At 43.6% G+C, this 17,436-nt stretch overlaps 1 protein-coding gene across 4 annotated transcripts in view; it reads left to right on the top strand.

Moving 5' to 3' along the window:
- The first annotated feature begins 7,372 nt into the window (after nt 1-7,372).
- LOC144150174 (uncharacterized) overlaps nt 7,373-17,436 on the top strand; it is a 181,612-nt gene continuing 171,548 nt past the window's right edge. For 2 of the 4 annotated variants that reach the window (XM_077682016.1, XM_077682015.1), the window contains exons 1-2: nt 7,373-7,519; nt 10,208-10,243. In XM_077682016.1, the coding sequence (XP_077538142.1) occupies nt 7,459-7,519; nt 10,208-10,243 (97 nt within the window). In that variant the 5' untranslated portion in view covers nt 7,373-7,458. The remainder of the gene's footprint in view (nt 7,520-10,207; nt 10,244-17,436) is intronic. The other 2 variants (XM_077682018.1, XM_077682017.1) reach the window with 1 other exon arrangement.

Raw genomic sequence — 17,436 nt, 5'->3', positions numbered from 1 at the left:
GCTCGCTTTTTGGTTATCATCCTAACTGTCTGCAATTTGCAGCGTGGAGTTTTTAATTCTTGCCGGCGTGAAGTTTGCTCTGCCATTGCTTAGAACAATCATCCAAACAATTCTTAATTTATCTGTCTCTCCTATTTTGTGGTTCCTGAGCTTGATATTTATCTCCCCTGGGCTGCTATATCTGGCGTCGGGAACTCTGATGACTTCAGATTTTTCTGGTGCGCACTCTAGGCTGTTATCCCTTGCCAGCTTCTCTACCCAGTTTGTGGCTTCTTGGAGTGCTGGTTCCTTTTGAGCATGGGAGCGTTTTGTGGCTCAGACTGTTATGTCGTCAGCGTACAAAATGGAAGCGATTCGGGGATGTCTTGGAGTTTCTTTGCTATGTTAATCATTGTAATATTGAAAAGCAAGGGGGAGATAATAGAGCCCTGTGGCGTTCCTTTGTTTGACATTTTGAAGGAGTCGGGGCCTCAGTGGATGCTGTGTGGGTTGGTAAGAAGGCTTTGACGTAGTAGCATGTCCGTACCCCGCAGTGCAATTTGTTAAATGCTTCTAAAATGGTCCTGTGGGACACGCATCAAAGGTTCCTTTTAAATCTAGGCCAGGATAAGGTGTTCTCCTTCTCATGGGATGTTCTGTAGCACTAATTACTTGCGAATTAGTATAACATCCTGTGTGGAGATGCCCGTTCTGAAACCCAAAATGGTGTGTGGTACAAGGTTGTTCTCCTCGATGAAGTTTGATAGTCTGTTCATAACGACTCTTTCGAATATTTTCCCCACGCATGATGTCAAAGATACGGGTCTGCGTGCATCGGTTCCTGGCTTTTTCCTCGTTTCGGTATTGTGATGACATCTGAGTGCTTCCATTCAGGTGGGACTTCGCCCTTGGTGCACAGATTATTGATAATGTATATTCTGTAATTTCTTGTACTTGTTTGTCACCGAGGTTCTTGATCATTGCATTTGTGATACCATCGGATCTTGAGGCGCTGTTCTTTTTTGCAGCAATCATGGCGCTGTAAACCATCTCTTTGGTGATGTCTCGGTCCAGAAGTTGGTTTGGTTTGCCCCTGTACACTTCATTGTAGTGCTCCGGGATCTGTTTGTCCTCGAGTTTGTCCTTCAGTGCTTCAGTGAGGTATTCGTTGCTACCTTCAAATGGATGAGCTATTCTTATGAACATGTGGTTGCTTTCAATCCTCTTTTCAGGGGTTTTAGCATGCTTCTAAGCATTGCCTATGTTTTTGAAGTACTCAACGTTCCTTGCAGTGATTCACAAAAATGATTCCAATTTTGTCTTGCTAAGACAACGGCATATTGTCTCGCTTTCTGAGTGATATTTGCAATACTTCTTTGTAGCTTTCAGTTTCTCTTTTGCCTCTTCCACCTTATTGTCAGGCTATTTCTTGCCTCCCTTGGGTGCGCCAGATGGCAATAAATATTTGGCGTCTGCGTCGATGGTTGTAAAAATGCTGTGGAGTGTGTATTTTTCTTTCAGATTGGTACACCATTCTCTGATAGAAGTATAATTTCTTCCGTATTGCTGTCATCACTCAAGTATTCTCTGAACGTCTTGCAATCAATGATCCTAACTGTCCCGAGACGCCTACGAAACTTGACAGTCGGGATAGAGATACTAATTATCGAGTGATCGCTGCCCAAATTTTCTCCTAAATTTGTCGTCTTCTTATTCCTTTACGAAGTTTAAATCAGGGCATGTATCCCTGGCATTTTGTCTGCGTGCTCTGGTTGGCTGGGTAGGGTCACGGATGAAAGTTAGGTTGCAGATTTTCTTCGCGGTAAGAATATTGTCTCCCTTCCTTAAGTTTTTACAGCCCCATTCTCTATGGGGAGTATTGAAGTCACCTACTACGATTACCTGATTGCCCTTGGATTTCTTGATAAATTCCTGGAATAGATCCTCGAATTCATCATGGCTTTTCCTCGGGGGGCGGTATATGTTAAAGGACAAGAACGAATCCGATATATGACATCGGGAATATATGACATCGGGTTGAACTGGTGTTGTTTCTATGTATTTTTCTAAACTGTGTTGTTTACGTTGTAGACTTCTGCAATTCCACTGCCGGATTTCAAGGTGATTCTTAGTAGTGGACACCCCTATACTCTTCATCGCTAGAGCTGAATTTAGAGTCACCTTCATCATTTTCGGGGATCTGCTGTTTTTCTTTCCTTGGATGTCCCGGCATTTCTAGTTTTATCTTACCGTCAGTGTTTCTCTATTCATTTGCATCTACTTGTCTGTCTCTGTTTTGACTCGGTCGGAACCTCAGCAGTCATTCAGGCATTACGGAACCAGGGTGTAGATGAGCATTTGGATATTTACAGTAGGTACACGGCTACTATCATCCTCCATAAGGAGAGCCGTAAAATACCTGTTGAATCCCCTCTGTGGGGTATGTGCTGTCACCATCCCTATCATCATAATCGTCTAAATAATTCTGTCACTATCAGCCATGGTTCCAGGTTGCTCAGGCTGAGTCGGCGGTGAACGGTTCCGGGTCTGACTGGCCTGAAGCCACTGGCATCCCTGCTGCTCTCCCCGTCGGTCTCTGGGGTTCTTCCCGGGTTTCGGCACCAAATGTTAAGGCAAGAGGACACATGCAGCAGGTTTCGGTAACATGGCTGACCGGAATGGGGTTCTCCGCTTTAATCACAGGATTATGTATCCGATGATGGTAATGTGGGAGCATACCCCAGCAAAGGATTCAACAGTACCTATAAGGAAGGGCCTCAGACAAGGAGACACAATCTCTCCAATGGTATTCACAGTTTGTTTACAAGAAGTATTCAGAAAATTGGATTGGGAACAGGTGGGAGTAAGGGTTAATGGAGAATACCTCAGTAACCACAGATTTGCTGATGACGTTGACTTGCTAAGTAACTCGGGGGATGAATTGCAAAGCATGCTTTCCGCGCTGGACAAGCAGAGTAGAACCGTGGGCCTGAAAATTGATATGCAGAAAACTAAAGTAATGATCAATAACCTCGGGACAGCATAGCGGTTTGAGATAGGTGGCGAGGCAGTGGAAGTGGTAAGCGAATATATCTACTCAGGCCAAGTTGTGACCCCGGATCCAAACCATGAGAAAGAGATAATTAGAAAAATAAGAATGGGGTGGAGTGCATACGGCAGGCATTCTCACATGATGAATGGCAGCCTACCATTGTCGCTGAGAGGAAAGTGCATGACAGCTGCATCTTACCGGTACTCACCTACGGGGCAGAAACTTGGAGGCTCACTAAGAGGGTTCAACGTAAATTGAGGACGACTCAGCGAGCAATGGAACGGAAGATGATAGGTGTAACATTACGGGACCAGAAGAGAACGGAGTGGGTCATGAAACAAACGCGTGTTATGGACATATCAGTATAAATAAGAAGAAATGCACGTGGGCAGGGCATGCAATGCGAAGGCAAATAAGCGTTGGTCATTAAGAGTAACAGAGTGGATCCCTAGAGAATACAAGCGTTGCAGGGGGTGGCAGAAAGTTAGATGGGCAGATGAGATCAAGAAGTTTGCGGGGATAAATTGGTCGCTGTTAGCACAGGGCCGGGATAAGTGGGGATTAATGGGATATGCCTTTGCCCTGCAGTGGGCGTAGATAGGCTGGTGACGATAATGATGCTGCTACTGCTGCTGATTCTGTGTATGATGTCGAAACAGTTGTTCAAAACCTCGAGCATTTGAGCTCGAGCCCAATACCCAATACCCAAGAGCCCAATACCACTGGGGTCATTAAGCAAAGGTTCCGGAACCGAGGGCTGAGGTATAAATGGGCGCTGACTTTGAGGGATGGGGATGTGGTTTTTGAATTGTGACTAATGGTTCTCGTGTACCATTCGCCTGGGAAATTGCCGTAGTTGTTTTTTCAGGTCAGCATTCTATAGGTTATATTTGTCAATTTGGGCTTTGAGATCCTCAATTATTCAATCTTGCACTGATTAGTGTGTCACCTTTCGAGTTAGTGTTAGCCAGGGAGGCAGCGACCATGGACCAGCTGCCCTTGGGGAGGGTTTCTTGGTTTCTGCGCCTCTGGAGTCTCCGAGCTTAATCCTCTTTGCATCCTCTTTCTTCTTGAAGGGGTGGGGCACTTGTGTTGGGACGTCACCCTGGACTGGGATCTGTCTCGTCCTCTTTCTGCTCCTCTAGGTCCGTTCGGCCAGTCAATGCTGAACCACCTGGGGCGTTGTGGTTTTCGGCCCTCGGTGTCGTCTCTGCTTTACTTTCACTGTGTATAATTTTCTCGAGGAGAGGAATTCATTACTGAATTACTGATAGAATGAACAGCGTTCATTGTGAAAGAAAACTGCTACATCGTTGCTTGTTGAACATGGTGCTCTAATGACCATGTCCCGCTGTCTTTCAGAAAAAGTGTGCTGCCCATTCTGCGGGGACCCGAATTCTGATTCGGACAGCAAGCCTGCCGACAAAAAGAACGTAATCTGTCGTAGGCTTGCGTCGAGCGGGAGGTCGGCGCCATGACCACAGATTTAACGATTTAATGCACGGTGCTGCATCGTCGAATAGCGAATAGCAAGCTTAGGTTACCTGTGCATCGAGCAGCTTCTGCCTAGACTGATGGAATCACGGTGCGTCCATTGTATTCATACTCCCGTGCATGTGTTGTGTGCGCGTTATGTGGGTCTCTTTGTGTTTGTGTGCGTTTTTTTGTGACTGTGGCACCTCACCTTTTTCCACCTTTATAATTACTCGATGTCATACGAGTGCAGCCTACCTGCTAGGGTGACCTCTTTGTTGTGGTTCTCTCAGTCTTCAGCCGAAAACAGGCGTACATAGACCATTATAGTACGCGTGCCAGAACTGTACAGCATTGCGGTTTTAGTATACCCACTTAATGTACATTGCTATTTGCACGCTTCGTAAACATCAACGCCTTGTGTATACAGCTGCAAAATCTATTACGAGTAAGGGGTAAATCATAATCAAACTGAATGGTTATGTCTTGCTTAGCACCTATTTTATTAGCACTCACTAACTAGCCCCGAGCAAGGTTCGAAAAAGCCCTTATTGGATGGTCAGATGAAAAGTAAGTCTGAATCTCAAAAGGCAAAGAACGAAGCTAATGAAAACCAAGAAACCCGACGAGGCGGCAGTCACGGCCAGGATGCAGGATTTTAAAATAACCCTTCACAACAAATTCCAAATTCGCGTTCTTAAGGGGGGAGGATGGTGTAGACATGCTAAATGACAACTTTGAAACAACAATCATGGATTAGGAGCAGCTGTTGGAGAAGTAGCTTGTAGGAAACAAACTTGGAAACTAATTCTAACTCAGAAAACGAAGCAATTAATAGGGAAACGTAAGATCAAAAACTGTCAAGTACGGTGCATCACATTGAGTTAGCTGAGCTGTCGAAGTAATTATTGTAAACAAAACGAACGACATTCGTGCGTACAACACAGCAGTGTTTGAAGAAACAGAGGAAATAAGCGGGAGCCTAATGGAAACTGACAAGAAGCTAGCTATAGGCAAAGACAGAATCTACGCACTCAAAGACAAGCAGGGTAATATTACACACAATAGGGAAGAAATAATCACTGTAGCAGAATATTTCTACACCGCACTATATTTTGGATACATTACACCAGGGGAAACAAGCAAGAGTACAGTGTTATCTTACGAAGTCCCACTAATAACCAAAGACGAAGTCCGAAATGCCCTCAAGGACAAGAATAGAGGCAAAGCTGCAGGTGACGATGGCGTAACCGTAGATCTTTTGAAGGATGAAGGATATATTCTACTGGAAAAGCTTGCTGCAATATTTTCAGAATGCTCAGGTAGTCTAACAGTGCCCAGAGCCCGGAAGAACGCCAACATAATTCTTATTCACAAGAAGGGGGACACCAGATACATTATAAACTACAGACCCACCAGCCTACTCTCAGTCGTATACAAGCTGTTTACTGAAGTAATATTTAACCGAATAAGTAACGGCCTAGATTCTCATCAACCCAGAGGACAGGATTTAGAAAAGGATACTTCGCATCCAAGTCGTAAACAAAGTGATAGAAAAATACGCAAATTATAATAGCCCTTTTACATAGTATTTGAAGACTACGAGAAAGCGTTGACTCAGTTAGCACTACACCAGTGCTGGAAGCATTGAAAGACCAGGGCATATAAAAGACCTTCGTTAGACTCCTAGACGACATATATAAAGGATTTACCGGCCGGATAATCCTCCACAAGCCATTTGACGAATTCCCGATCCTTAAAAGATTATGACAGGAGGATACCCTCTAGAAAAATATGTTCCCATCTTGTCTGGAGGAGGTATTCAGGACGATTGACTGGACCAACACTGGACTACGGATAAACAGGGAATTCTTGAGCCATTTGAGGTCTTCCCACGACCCAGCTTGCTAAGCGAGCCTGAAGAACACCTGCAAAAAATGCTTGAACAAGTGAATAGAGAAAGTAAGGCCGTGGGACTGAAAGATAATAATGAATGAATCAAATGTAATGTTGAACAAACACACCGAAAATGCCCCGTTCAGGATATGTAACGAAACACTAGAACAAGTACGAGATTATCCGTCAGGTCATCTGTGCTGATCCCAACCACGAGAAAGAAATCCGACACAGAATTGATATGGGCTGGGGTGCATTCGGCAAAAAATCCCAGATTATAAAAAGTACGCTACCTCTATCTCTGAAAAAGAGAATGCACAACCAAAGAGTCTTGCCGGTCGTGACATATGGAGCGGAAACTTGGCGCCTTACTAAAAAACAAGAGAACAAACTTAGATCAGCTCAATGGGCCATGGAACGAATAATTATCGGAGTAACACTTAGAGACAGGGAACGAGCTACTGGTATTAAAGGACAAACTAGAGTAGAAGATATCGTTGTTCAAACAATAATAAAAAAAAACGGGCTTGGTCTACCACGTTGTTATGCGAAATGAAAACCGGCGGACTACCGAGATGGCAGAGTGGAAACCGAGAGACGAGTCTAAATAAAGAGAAAGGCCATTTACTCGATGGAGGGGCAGAATAAGGAATTTCGGAGGCATAGAATAAACTCCAGTAGCGCGGACAGGAGCGGTTGGATGTCAATTGGAGAGGCCTTCGTCCTGCAGTGGAACTAGTTGGCTGTTGAATTTGGCGATAATGGTGAAAAGAGTAACTCAGCCACCGTTCTTTACAGCATGGACCCACGTGCCGAAAAAATCTTATGCACAATGTTTCGCCAAGTGACGAGAAGAGCTATTTGCAGTAAAGTCTAAACTCACAAAAGGGGATGAACAAAACGTTGGGCAAAGTACGTCAATACATGCGTGAAAGATTGATAGGAGCATTGTTGCTGTGCTGGAAAAAAAGCTGCTTGAGGAAAGTGCACGGAGAAGTATATCCAGTGCCTTGGTGGAAGCACGCAGCGCGTTAAGGTGGATTCGTTTGAAACAGAAGATGGATATGAGACTGCACACGTGGCTTGTCCTCTTTTTGCTTTGCGTGTGTTTCACCCAAGGTATGCAATGATCTTTAGTGACATTGGTTCTCGCGTAATATATCCATTGTGGGGCTTAACGTTCATATAAAAAGTACCTACTACGAACTGAATCAAACGGGGTCCCTGCCACGTTAGGTTACTCGAAACTATTACAATGAATGAAAGCGAAGAAGCGTGTAACGAAGTAAATACTTGAGAAATTCATCAATAATAACGACCACAATGCCTGTGAAAACACCGTACATTTTGATGTACTCGAATAAGGTATAAAGCTTCGACGAGTGTGCGTCCAGAAAACCACACGCTTCGATTTTGCACAAAATTTGTGATAAGGCTGAAGATTTATCGTTCCGTTTGTATAGAGAGTGAGATTAGCTTACAAAAATTGTTTAGTATTGAGCAGGGAGTGGTCCATCGCAAAACCCATTCATCACATATGGTGATGTATGGGACCTCGACAGATTGGCTTCTACCGGTGCAAAACGGTTAAAGAAAGAAAATCATGACCCGTTTTACTCCGGTAAGGGGGATGACTAGCGAGGCTGTTAGCACACAATACAGACGTAACAGGGAATTTTTAACAAGGAAAAGAACTCACTTATTGTGGCTTAACTGATTTTTTCAAGTAAATGAAACGAGGTTAAAATGACAGAGTTGTCATAGCGGCCAGTTGTCATATAGTTTTTATATTAAGGATTCAATAAAGCTATAGTTAGTGGCGGATTTTGAAACCATAGTCATCGCGTAGATGCCAATTTATTGACAGCGAATAGAAATTCTGTATCGTTCATAGCTTCACTGTAACCTAATTATGATGAGTAAATAAAATATGGAGTAATTACAGAGTCGCCTCAAGCCAATTTTCACATATTTATTTTTTGGGAAGTTCTTATAGAACAAGAGTTACAGTACAGCCATGTTTCGCTTGCAAATTATTACTTGTATGATACCTAACAGCTCGATTTCTAAGGTTTCCAAGCATGGTCAAACTTTTTACATAAAATTCGTAAAGCTTAAATTTTCAACATTGTTTTCTGAAGGAACGTTTTAAAAGGCTGTGCAGTGATCACAGCCCCCAAATACTGCCGATGAGAATGTAACTACCGTAACGATGATATAATTACCTGAAGCTTCTCCCTACATAATGTACGAACCAATGCGCGCGAAAATTGGAAGAGAATATAAAAACTTTGTGGCTTGGCACATTTTGAGAGTCATCTGGTTTCACGGAAACGACCGTTGCAGACTCCCACGATACACAAACGGGGATGGTCTCACATTTCTTTTCTCATATTTTGCATATTTTTAGATCAGTGGTTATTTATGATGAATAGTTCTTGTTCGTGCTATATGTGCCAATCATTTAAATGAAGCTCCACCGTGGTTATAACGTGGAGATACTAACCGTTGATTTATAACTACGTACACGCTGTCTATAAATGATAAATAATAGAAAAAGTGGAAGTATATCGTATTTCAGGGCTTAAAACTTTGCTTCCTACCAGAAGAGAACTGCGTTAAAACTACTAGTTCGACAATAATAAATTAATACTTGGTCCGAGGATAGAGACGAAAAAGGACAGAAGAACAAATATGCTAAAGACATAGGCGCTGACGTGCAACCAAGTGTTAGCATTTCATTGGCGGCTTTGTTAGGGAGGAAGATATTGTAAGCAAACAATAACATTTTTCAACTTTTGTGTGTTTCGCGTTATCGTTATATTACCTGCAAGCAATCAGGGACAATTTGTTGTAGGACACCTATCTTTCGCGTCTGTGAGCTGCTTCATTATAGTAACAGTTATTAATCAACAAACCAGGTTTTAATCAACAAAAAATCAACAAACAAAAAAACAAAGTGTTTTTATCTCAATATGAATGCATGCTTGATTTTTCTGAAGCCGTATTCAATGCAAACAGGTTTCTTTCCGGAGTCTATGTGTATTATATTTTCGTAATTATGTTACTGAACCTGCAAATTCTGTTTTACACAATCAGGTGCCTTGTTTGTTGAAAAAAGCACGAAGTGAATCAGAAGTCAGTTTGCTTTAGAGTGTGCGTGACGTTAAGAATACTTGCTGCTATTTCATTTCTTCATGCTCTTTGCGATAACTTTCACAAGCACGCAACGCATTTTACTTCAACAATTTATCTGGTTTTATTGATGTATATCAAACCTATGGTATCTTCTTTAATTAAAATATTTTTCATATACATGTACAAAGTTAATAAAGAATGCGTCGCAGTTTAGCGCTACATCGACGACAGAGCTACTCCATGACGAAAAACAGACGCTGAAGTAACGCAACAGAACAACTATTCGTCTAAATAGGCACCAGTGTGCGAATCTGGAAAAACGGGCAAGCAAAATGCAGGACGTTCGGTCTAGCGCCGGAGTTCTAATTACGCTAGACTACTTGAAATTACGTGGAAACTGGATACCACCATGCAAGACGCTGACGTTTGGTTTAGTGCCGAAGTCTGGATCATGGTAAACTATTTGTAACTACTTGCAGCCATACAAACTATGATCAAAACCAACTTTCTTAACCGGAATTTACCAACAAAATGGTCGTGAAAGTCAAACTTGGAATTTTTTCTTTCATAGACAACAGAAGATATACGATACTGTCGCACTGAGGCCTGTGTTATATTACGCAGCCGAGTTTCCCTTTCCTGAATGCTGAAATTTTCTTTGCCCTCCAGGACTGGAACACGACAACGACGATTCGGAAGAAAAAGGCAAGTGAGCAGACCTATCTATGCTGCTAGAGCAGCGAATTTTCTTCTGGTCGTTATATTAGCCTGCGTGCTTAATTTTTGCGGAGAACTTTTGTAGCGAAGCCTGTATTACTCCACGTTCAATGCCAGACAAAAATCTCGTTCCTCGTTTCGTTGATCTCACCTTCAAGCTCAGCCAAGGTCAAGACAGAACCTCGATCATACGGAGGTGTGAAAGCGTCCAATAGCTCGTTATTTCGAAGAAAGGAAGAGCGCGGAGAAGAGAATAGGGAGAAAGAGCAAGGGTGCACGGCGTCAGTAAATGATACAAGAAGCCGCGGGATGCATCCAAGTTCAGTACGTGCTCGCGCCTGAACTTCCGCCTAGACTTCCACCAATTCCGTGTGCGTTCATTGTGCAGCGCGTCGGCTGGAGCCGAAAAGCTTGATTTAACACCGCTTGGAACCGGGGAAAACTTTGTTTTTACGTACGTGCCATAGAATTAATTCTGTGAACAGTTAATCAACGCTATATTTAGTGTAGTTTCATCTTCATCATCATGAACATTAGCGTATTTAGGTCGACTGCTGGACGAACGCCTATCTCTTTGATCGGCCACCCGCATGTATCCTGCTCTGCCCGAGTGCATCCTTTGCCTCCGATTTTTTTATTTCCTCTTTCCATCGAGTTAACGGCCTTTTCCTTGTGGTCCCGTTTGGCGGTGCCCATTCTGTTGCACTTGTTGTCCACCTGTCGTTAGCTCTTACTAAACTTTTTTTACACCCTTTTTGGCCGAAAAGGGTGTAAAAATCTTGTCCCATTGCCAACACCCTTAAAAGGTGTTTTGGCAAAAAAGGGTGTACAGACGAAAAAAGGGTGTTGAGCTCAACGCACTTAAAAAAGGGCGGTTGAGGATGCTCAACACCCTAAAAAAGGGTGTTGAGCCTCACACCCTTTTTTTAAGGTGATGGCATGCGCAGTGGCAATGTGAATTGGCGGAGCGCGGAGCATTCAACACAAACAGTCAATACGCACAAGTTACAGTACGAACACAAACGAATTAAGCAAGAAAACCCACGGGATGCAAGTGATACAGGGAGTGCATACGTACGCAGTAGTACATGTGCTGTTCTTGCTTTTACCTCCAGCAGAGAAAAGCTTCCCGATCGAGTCGGTGGGCTTCTCGCAAAAAAAAAGATACTTTAGCGATAATTTTTAACTATGGATTTTATTATAAGAATGTACAAATCAGCATGGGGATGAACAAAACCTTTTTAATTACGAGGTAGTTTTTGTGTTCTATAACTTATAGAATTTTATTAAATACCAAACAAATCTTCCCCGCCCCCTCGACACCCTTCGAAAAAGGTGTTCAGTATTTCAACACTCTTTTCCCCAGAACGGTGTAAAGCTACAAATTAGGGTGTTCGAAACTAAAAAAAAGGGCGTAAAGAAAAAAGGGTGTAAGAAAAGACCGACAACTAAGAAAAAGGGTGAAGAGATCTCCAACTTTGGAGGTATTTTGTACCTGTTTACACGGGTGGACTGGACATTTCCCACAAGCGGGGGTGTTTTTTACCTCAGGATGTTTAAAGCAACATGAATTGGCATAATTTATTACCAGTGAAGTTTTTTATGCTTCAGGTAGTTTCCGTGGCGTTAGCAAGAAAACACAAAGAAAAAAGAACTTCGGCACCTGTAAAGGGTGTACCGCCACAGATAGGGTGTTATAACAGTGAAGTCGGCTTTCGAGCTTGTTAGTGTGAGCGCAAGGTGCGTATGCGTATGCGCACCTCTTACTGTACCATTTCAAAGGTACTAGTCTTTTGCAGAAAAAATGCCGCAGCTTGCAATAGTGGTGCAAGGCAGGAGAAACAGCATATCTCTGGGCCGACCTAGCTTGTTTCCCCCTTGGATCCCCTGGCAGTGGGTGGGGGCGGAGGGGGAGGAGAGGGAGGCGCGGACACACACGACACACTGAAACAGTCTTGTAAAATCCGGTTAAACTGGACCTCACCCTTCAGCGGCCATCTTAGCTTTGTAAGAACATTGCAAAGCTTAGCAAAGATAACAAAACTTAGCAACACCGGAAGAAACTAGGTCGATCCCCAGCTCCGCTGTTCTTTTTTTTTCAAGTGAACACCTATTTCACACCGTTTCAACAACCTACAGAAGGCCAAGCGTGTTGCAGTCGGTAAACACTCTTTTCGCCACACGACTACAGTCTTTTTTAATTTTGAACGTTCAAATTGGTGTTTCACGTGCCAAAGCTAAACTTGGGGCATATGGGAACGTGCGATCATTGCTTTATTTTTTTGCTTTATTTATTGCTTTATTGCTATATTCAATTATTTTTTTGCGCTTGAAAATTTCTTGCGAGTAGAGGAGTAAATGAGGGGATGTCTTCTTCTTTACAATGCTATTATGCATCGAAACGTGGCCTTATTCAATGAACAGGTGAATACCTTTTCCACACCCTTTCACACCCTAAGAAAAACCAAGGGCGTCGACGTTGATCAACACCCTTTTTTCACACAAAAAGGGTGTAGGGCTAGGAAAAGGGTGTTGAGATTCAAGAAAAAGGGTGTAAAGGCCTCCCAACACCCTTTTTCCACATTTGCTACACCCTTTTTGACTTAAAGGGTGTAAAAAAGTTTGATGTGTACATGGGCAGCCCGAGACCATTTGTTTTTCTTAATTTGAACTATGATATTTTCTATTCGTGTTAGCTCCCTGATTCAGGTTGCTCGTCTCCTGCCCTGTTATTCCGATAATCATTCGTTCCACGGCCCGTTGAGCTGATTTAAGATTGCTTTCAAGTGTTTTAGTACGGCGTCAAGTTTCCGCTCCATACGTCATAACCGGGAGGACTCTTTCGTTGTATATTCTCTTTTTCAGGAATAGAGGCGGCTTACTTTTCACAATCTGGGAGTGTTTTCCAGATGCACCCACGCCCATACCAATTTTGTGCTAGATTTCTTTCTAGTGTTTAGGATCAGCACTGACCACGTGGTCAAGGTAGTTGTAATACTATACTTTTGCTGTGCTTCGTTACCCACGCTGAAAAGATGTCTTTAGCATGTTTTTGTATCATTACTTTAAATTTCCTCGTATTTACCTTTTCCCCCAAGGCAAAATTCTCTGCAGTTCAGCAATCATTTTTTTTGGAGTTGTTTTGCAGATTCACCGAACAAGACTGTCGTCTGCAAACCTCGATTACTAAATTTTCCCCATTTATCCGTATACCGAAGTTTTCCCAGTCCTGAAAACAATCTGCAGACATGACGTGAAACCTCCAATGGCTAACGTTTTTCCGTTTATCCGTACACCGAAGTTTTCCCAGTCCTTAAAAGAATCTACAGACATGACGTGAACAATTTTTGCGAGATGATATCTCGTTGTCGCACTCCCTCTCCGATCAGAAATTTGTCGCTTTGCTTGTGAAGGATAATCATGCCGTTCATTCCTCATATATGTCTAAATATTTAAGGTAGGTCTCCTCTATTTCTTGGTCATCTAAGGCGTCCATCCCTGCGGTGGTGTTTACTGCATCAAAAACGTTTTATTGTCTACTAATGTCACGTAAACAATTTATTACACTCGCCGCCTTTTTTTATTTATTGGTTGATGACATGCATGTAATCAATTCTTGAGTATCCTTTTTTTAGACCGAGCCGGTTTGCCTGGGTTGTTGGAAATCCAGGCTGCTGATTATGCGGTTAACTATTACCTTCCTAAACAGCTTATATACACCAAGAGTAGGCTGGTTGGTGTGTAGCTCTTGAGGTGTTTCGTATCACCTTTCTTGAGAATTAAAGCTATGTGGATGGTTTTTCATGCTGTAGGTTCCTATAAAGTCCTTAAACATACTGAGAATAGTTTAGAAATCTTGTCTAGCATTATATCTTCACCCTCCTTTAAAAGGTCCACACTTATGCCGTCGTCGCCTACAGTTTTCCCTCTTTTCATGCCCTAAAGCGCTTTTCCACTTCTTATTTACTTATGGCTGGAACATCGCAAGGTAAGCTTTTATGCTTAGTAAGTGTCACGCACCACAGAGTTTTGGGAGTGACTGTAGACCGCGGTCTGTCGTGGACAAAACACATCTCCCCGTTGAAGACTGAACTTGCAAGCCTTGTACATGTTCTTCGCTTCGTGGCGGGGATGAGATGGGGTCAATCTGTGAGCGCTCTTCTCCAGTTGTACCGGAGCCTGTTTTTGGGGCATCTTCGTTACAGCCTGCCAGCCATTTCAAGCTTGCGAACTTCTTCCCGGCGTACATTGGAGGGTTTGCAAGCACAAGCCCTCAGAATATGCTTGGGACTACCACGATGTACCTCTACTGTGAGCACAATTGCCGAGGCACGTGTCTTTCCAATGGATGCACTTCTTTTTGCGAACCCCTTCGAGCCTACCTTACATATTTCACAAGGCACCAACACTATTCATTATCGGCTCTTCCTAGTACATGTTCGAGAAGTAGTTTTGCGGCAGCCATTTTGCGACACCAACATAGGATCCCATCAGGTTTCGGCCCAATGGTGGTTTCCCAGAATCCTCTGTGGGTACTATCAAAACCAACAATCCACCTTTCCATCCCGGAAATTGGGAAGAAGTCCTCTTTGCCATCAATAGCCCTCAAACAGTTGACTCTAGCGTTTCTGAGAGACAAGTACGCCGGAACTGTATATTTATACACTGATGGCTCTGTGACTGCATCCAGGTATACCGCAGCTGCGCTAATTCCAAGCCTATGCATTTCCCGAGGATTCACACTAGACCACAAGACAACTTCTACTGCTACTGAGTTGGTTGCCATACGGGAGGCGATTCGTTTAGTCTCCCGTGAATCACCTCAAGCTTGGACCCTGTTTTGTGACTCCAAGCCAGCACTCCAGGTCCTCAACGGAGTTATGAGGCAAGGAAGTTATTATGCCCTTGCTGCAGAAGTACTCGAATTATGCTCATTGGCACTACAACAAGGACATGTTTTCACCATTCAGTGGGTACCAGGCCATTGCGGGCTAGCTTGTAACGATTGGGCTGACCGGAGGCAAAGAAGGTTTCTGCAAGTGCAGATGTTGTACGTCTGCCCTTCGTAAGGATGGACACGACCGCCCTTCTGTCTACCATTCTCCGCCATGCCTCGGCGAGTCACTGGTCCCATCCTGGCAATCGTTATAGAAGACTACACCGTCTGGACCCTGACTGCAAGTTTCGGTTACCTCCTGGTATTCAGCAAAACCACGCCACGCTGTTTCAGCGACTAAGGCTTGGCGTAGCTTTTACCCGTCGGTACAAGCATCTCATTAGCGTTACCAGTGACCCAGACTCTAAAACATGCCGTATACGAGAGACTATTTCGCATGTTCTCTGCCACTGTCCACGCTATGCGCATTCTCGAGAACAAATAGAGATCATTGGCCCGTTTGGACTGTCGTGTGGTGTCGGAGGAAGTACTGCTAGGACCTTGGCCACACGCGCAGCGTTCCCACAAGGCATTTAAAGCTGTGCTGACATTTCTACACAGCAGCGGCCTCTCAGCGACATTGTAGTGAGGCCCGTCCGGCTGAGCTTTAACACATGCACCGTATAAGTATAGGAATCTTCTGTAAATAGCCATTTATTCATTTCTCCGCAATCTTCATCTCTCTCGTCTTCTATCCACGCTCTTTCCTCCCCTTTCCCTTCCCACACACAGAATAGCTGGCCAGATATACTACCATCAGGCCGACCTTTCTGTGTTTTTTCATTTCAATAAAATTCCTCTCTCCTTTAGTAACTTTCCCTGGTCCGAAGTCGCTGGCGTATAGCCCGGTGTAGAATCGTTCCGCTATTTTTATTATCTCGTCCATATTGTGCCTAAAGTTACCCTGTTCGTCTCTGAGTTTGTAAATTCTGTCTCTGCCAATTTCCACCTTCCTCTTTGTTGCCTCCAAGCTTCCTCCTATTTTCAACGTTTTCTCGATGACCAGCATGTTGTACGCGTGCATTTCATTTGTTTGTTTTACTTCTGTTAATCAATTTTGACAGCTCCGCCTCACAGCTCCACCGTAATCTTAAAATTTATATTCTGACGTGTTGCCGTAGGTTCCTTTGTCTGCTGAGTAAGTTCTCCACCTTGTTTCCTACATGGCGCTTCTCCAGTACCCGCTGCTGACTCTGTGATTGCTGTTGTTAGGTTGTCATATATGGTGCCTAAACTGTCCTGGTTCTTACCGTCAAGAACCGCGAATTTCTTCTGAAAAGTTATTTTAAACTCCTGCGTCCTCTCTCTGACTAACTTGATTCTGGGTTTCTTAGTTTTTAGAAGCTCTCTTTTTTAGTTTTTGCGATTTAGCCATACTTTGCACCTAACCTATGATCACTGCACCGAATCTTTCTTAGCACCTGTACGTCACGCACAATACCTGGGTCGTCACTTAAAATGAAGTAAATTTCGTTTTTTGTTGTACCGTCAGGAATTTTCCATATTTATTCCCTGCTCATTATGTTTGCGGAATATTGTGTTCATTATCCCAATGTTAGTCCTCTCCGCAAATACAACCAGTAATCTCCTCGACTATACGAGTGCTTATTCCAAAAATTTCCCATCGCCGCTTTGCCTATTATGTTTGCACCTACCTTTCCGTTTAAGTCACCGACTACAATTGTGAACTCTGTTTCCTTATTCATTGCTGATTACACGTCTCCGTAGAAACTACGTCCTCACCATCGTAGGTAACTGTTGGTGCATGTTGTGTTGTGCACTACGGGGCATCCTCGTCGCCAACTGTTGTGTTGTGCACTACGGAGCCAGGGAGGCCGTGGACACCGCCATCATTTTCGAAACGGCACTGCTTTAATTTCCCGTCTTTGTCTTAACTTGGCCGACTGCTGGCTTGCGGATTGTCTTTAGTTGGCCCACTACACTACAGTGCATAGGCTTGTAACGTTTAACCAATACCGTTTGTCAGGTTGGTCACAATGACTCAGACCCTCCGTTAACACTGAACCATGCCTTCACGTTCCCTGCTATCAACCTGTAGATAAAAAATTCCGCCCTGTGCTCTTTCTTTTCTTGAGCTCCCCGAAAGCACAGATTATGCCCGCTAGTCAGTTTTATGAAGCCTTCTCCTGTTCTTGTGACCTCACTTAGCGCTATAATAGCACATATAACGTCCGAGATCTACAGCAAAGCTTCCCTCGCTAGAAAGAATTTATTGCCGGACGTT

Source organism: Haemaphysalis longicornis, unplaced genomic scaffold (genome assembly GCF_048455015.1).
Source record: "Haemaphysalis longicornis isolate Haplotype H1 unplaced genomic scaffold, Haemaphysalis longicornis Haplotype H1 scaffold_8, whole genome shotgun sequence".
NCBI classification, from domain to species: domain Eukaryota; kingdom Metazoa; phylum Arthropoda; class Arachnida; order Ixodida; family Ixodidae; genus Haemaphysalis; species Haemaphysalis longicornis.
The sequence above is the reverse complement of the archived record's forward strand: the minus strand, read 5'-3'. Positions and strand labels throughout refer to the sequence as shown.